A 4994-nucleotide genomic window follows, 5' to 3' on the forward strand; every position below is an offset into this window, starting at 1 on the left:
CATAGATTCCAGCCTCAGAACCCCCTCTCTGGAGCTCAGCAGTTTGTGGCAAAGGAGCCCCAGGGTGATGACGACTTGAAACTTTGTTCACACACCATGATGCTTCCCACTCGAGGTCAACTTGAAGGGAGAATGATCGTGACTGCCTATGAGCACGGGCTGGACAATGTCACTGAGGAGGCCGTCTCTGCTGTGGTCTATGCGGTGGAGGTTGGTGGGCGTCTAGAAATAACTACACATAATTGTGACGAGCTTGTGTGTGGAAAGCTGACTCTGACAGGAACTGGACGGCACTCTCTGTCATCATTGAAGGAGACACACTTCACACTGTAAAACTGCAGAATTGCTTTTGATTGACAGGTTTTCCAGACAGTTCCCCACAGTGCCCTTGGTTCTGCTTGCCTCTCGTGTGAGAAACTCTAGTGGCGCAGTGTGTAAGGTCGTGCTGCATTTAAAGAGTGTCAGTGTGGACATCTAAATAGTTCCACCCACTGTTTGAGTCATCCCCTCANTAAGTTATTTGACAGAACATACATTGCACCAATGCCAAGGCAGTACACAGACAAGTTTCTGGTGCACATTTTCCTCATAGACACTTGTAAGATAATAGTTGTCTTAAATGAATTCTGTGTGAAAACCCGTATTAAGTTGCACAAGGGCATGTTGATAAGACAGATTGGTCTGAGTAAGTGCCCAGCCTGACTCTGGAGCTCTGTGCTGACATATGATAAGAGGGCTCTGCTTTCACACTACCCAGCCAGCTCTGATGTACTCAGCTCTTCTGTAGGCGAAGAGGATTTGAGCAGACATGCATGGTGTTCTCTTGTCTGTTTGAAGAGCTTTTGAGAGCAAAAGCTCTTGCAGTGAACTTTGTAACCAGCCAATACTAGTGTGTCAGATTTCTTACGTCAAATTTCAAAGTCATTTGTCTTTAAAAAAAGTATTTTCTTTCCCAAAACTCATTTCTGAGAAGCATCAGCTAAGGAAAACAAGACAAATGCATGTGGCGTGGTGGCCATCTGCCCTGTGTGATGTCAAATCTCAGCCCTGCAAACCAAAATAAAATCCACTTCCAAGAGAAGCTCCCCATGGAGCACGGCCCCCTGAGAGCAGAGTGAAGGCAGCTCACCCCTCACCCGTACCCTGCATCTGTGGCCGTGGGCTCTGTTCAGGAGCATTTCTGTCAGGCTGCATCTCCACCTAAACGGGACGAGCACTTGACAGTGGAACTTCTACGCTTTGCTTTTGAGGGTTTCTTGCTATTTTTCTTTTGTTTTTACAGAATCACCTCAAAGATATTCTGACCTCAGTTGTGTCGAGAAGGAAAGCTTACCGGGTACGGGATGGTCATTTTAAATACGCCTTTGGGAGCAACGTGACGCCACAGCCATACCTGAAGAATAGTGTGGTGGCTTACAACAACTTGGTTGAAGGCCCTCCAGCCTTCTCTGCTCCATGTGCCAGTCAGAGCCCAGCGTCTCAGCCACACCCCGACGATGCTGAGCAGCAGGCTGCATTCCTATTGGCCTGCTCGGGGGACACGCTGCCTGCATCTCTGCCTCCAGTGAACATGTATGACCTGTTTGAAGCTTTGCAGGTACACAGGGAAGTCATTCCTACACATACTGTGTATGCCCTTAACATTGAAAGGATCATCATGAAACTCTGGCACCCCAATCACGAAGAGCTACAACAAGACAAAGTCCACCGCCAGCGCCTGGCCGCCAAAGAAGGACTTTTGCTCTGCTAAATTAGAATTTGAAGATTTGGGACCATCACTAAATTAATTGGTTGCTGAAAATTGAATGCTTTTGAGTCCACATTTCAAAACTGAAGTGTATAGTGTATGTATAACCTTTCCTATGGAAATGTGACATTTGAGTGCATTTTGTGTTGCTACTGTGAAGCCATTAATATGTCTGACTGATGACCTGGGTGTCTGTGTCCCCACGTATAGGAGCAGTCATTGGTCTGTGTCTGAGTAGGGATCTTAAGACACCTGAGGTGTATCTGGTCTGTCAGTAATTAGGTGACATCGTAGAATAAAGATGCTGTGTCCGTTCAGTCCCATGATTAGCAGGACCACTGTGTGTTCAGTGATGTATGTTCTGTATCTGGCAGCGTAAAATCTGCTTTTCCTAAAGAACTATTCTCTGCATATTGGTGGAATAGCCTAGTGTTCATCAGAATCTTTTAGTGACTAGTTAGCAACCGAAGTTCCCAAGCAACCCGTTTTCACTCGAGAGAGCAGGATTTAGATATGTGCTTCTTGCTTTGCTTTAATACTTGAGTCCAATTCTTAGATGTAGTTATCCTTACAGAGCTTTCAGTAATTTCCTTGTTTTAGCTGACTGACAAGCTTGTTAATCCTATAGAATGTTTTCATGAAATCTTACAAACTAATTTTCCTATTTCTACAAAATGTCTGTTTTATCCTTTCAAGTGGTACTATGAATTTGTATCTGACAGTGTTACTGGTAACCAACTTATTTTAAAGCTATGTTGCTTTTTACTCATGTAGTATTGATGGGTAAGTGAGATGTATAGATGGGTTTTTATAGGCCTAAACAGTGGATACATGTGAATGTTTTTGTGTGTTCCTATATCTGAATTTGGTTTTGTATTTTAAACATGACAAATAAACATTTTGGGAGAAAAAAAAAATAAAGTAAAATGGGAGGAATTTTTTAAACAAATATGTAAAAACATTTAGCAATCTAGGAAAAAAATCTTGTTCTGTTTAACAGAAAAGATGATTGAGATCCAAGAACCCTTTAATAAGTTAGTTTTGTACCCAGCACATTTAAATGGAAGCTCTCAGCTCTGTGTATGTATGTCAGTACATGACATGCAAGTGGTATTCCTTACCCACGTACATAATGGTCAAAATTAAATTGTAAAAGCTCTAATTTACTGATGTAGAAAAAATAAGTACATATATTAATGAAATGTTACTTCAGAAGAGCTTTAAGGATAGGGCCTACTGTAAGGTCCTAAGGTCATTAGAATTGAGAGGTGTTTTTTCATGTCACCCTTAGTAACTCTAGTAAGAAAATTGCTCTACAAGGTCCCATTAGATCAGATATGACCACCATGGCTGACATGACAGGGTACAGCTCTCACCAGAACTGAGCTGATACAGACACAAAAGCATTAGGTTAAAAAAAAAAAAAAAAACCTCTCCCCTAGATAAAATTATCTGTGCCAGATACAGTAGATACTGAAAAAAATTCAAAACCCAAGTTCACAGGACTTACTCAGTCTTTAGAAAAATAAGAATATGGGTAATTTTATTAAAGCAGAAATATCTCAAGAGCTTTCACCACTAAATGTGACACAAATGCATGACTTTCTATGCTGTGATTACCACTGAAAGATCAAATTTATCAGCAATAAAAATAATTTAAAATGGTGACATATTATTCATTGTCTCATCTTCATAAGCAATCCAAGTATGTTGCAATAGGGATGTAGCTCACTGGTAGAATATTTTTCAAGCATACACAGGATCATAAATGAATGAATAAATAAATAAATAAATAAATAAATAAATAAATAAATAAATAAATAAAATGTATTATATTATATAATTTGAAAAAATTAAAAGAATGGAAGGTGAAACTTAGAGAACTCTATAACAACATATTAACTCCTAAGTCTACAAAAACCTAAAATTTTGTTCTTTAATTTAATAAAGAGATGACAGATATTATTTGAGACTTCTAGGAAACATGTCTGTGTCCAATGACAAGCTTACTGTGAGAGAATCATGCTTCTAGAAGTTATGATTCAAAGACTGCGATTGCTGAGTGCTGGCATGGCACTTCACAGTTACTTGGTTCCTATTTTGCATGATAAGTTTAGATTACTAAGGATGGGCTGAGGAGTTGGCTCAGAGATTAAGTGCACTTGTAGTTCTTTTAGAAGACCTGGGTTCAATTCCTAGCACCTACATGGTGTCTCAAAACCATCTGTAACTCCAGTCTCAAGAGATGTAGTGTTCTCTTTTGATCTCCACATGTACTCATGTAGTACACACATATTCATGCAACCAAAACACATAAAATAATAAAATAGGTAAATATTTTTAAATTATATTATTATTAATCTAATTATTACAGGTAACTAAAATTATTTAGGATAATAGGAGAAGTATCTGTGCAAACTTCCAAGAAAATTATGATTTTTTTTTGTAAGGAGAAACTATAAACTATAAGGATGTTTTGTTTTGTTTTGCTAAAAGTAAAAGGGGCAATTTGTTATAAAGTAAAATGATTGTCTGAAAATGAATAAGACAGAAAGTAAAGGACAAAAAAGCTGAGTGACAAACACTACAGAAAATTTGTAGAAGACAAATCCTACCAAAGATACTTTATGCATAACAACCAAATTTTATGTGTTGTGTTAAAAAAAACTTTTGAGTAAGTTTTCAGAACATACATTTTTATATATTAACAGTGAATCTGATCCATAACATTTCTATATGTTAACAGTGAATAATGTAGATGGGAGCAGGGCAATTATTTTATTTAGTAGCCTTCACAAAATTAAATGTCTACAAATAAATTTATGCAAGTAAATAAAAACTATAAAACACCAATGAATGATATTTTAAAAATATAAGCACATGGAAAGGTAGCCTGTGTTCATGTATTGGAAGAAATAATGTTGTTAAGATGTCTATCCTAACCATCAGAATCTATAGAATAAATGTAAACCCTGCCAAAATAGCAACATCTTTCTTTACAGAATTAGAAAGAACAATCTTGAAAATTACATGAAGCCACGAAAGCTACTCATCAAGAAAGCATAAAATCCTCTCATTTGTGACAATGTAGACAGACCTAGAGGGAACTTCATTAAGTGTAATAAGTCAAAGCAAAGAAGAAATAGGCCTGCATGATCTCTTTCTTAAATGGAATCTTGAAAGATTGACCTCATAAAAATTACTACTAGTAGGAATCTCAAAGAAAGAAAGGTTTGACCAAGGGGCA

At 37.9% G+C, this 4994-nt stretch overlaps 1 protein-coding gene across 1 annotated transcript; it reads left to right on the forward strand.

Moving 5' to 3' along the window:
• Nucleotides 1-6: 6 nt before the first annotated feature.
• Nucleotides 7-2649, forward strand: LOC110287617 (transcriptional adapter 1-like; the record flags this gene model as incomplete). Its single annotated transcript, XM_021154185.2, has 2 exons — nucleotides 7-210; nucleotides 1283-2649. Coding segments are annotated over 2 exons (672 nt in total), but the record flags the coding sequence as incomplete, so codon positions are not given.
• Between the last annotated feature and the right edge of the window lie 2345 nt (nucleotides 2650-4994).

Source organism: Mus caroli, unplaced genomic scaffold (assembly GCF_900094665.2).
Source record: "Mus caroli unplaced genomic scaffold, CAROLI_EIJ_v1.1 scaffold_18195_1, whole genome shotgun sequence".
Lineage (NCBI taxonomy): Eukaryota > Metazoa > Chordata > Mammalia > Rodentia > Muridae > Mus > Mus caroli.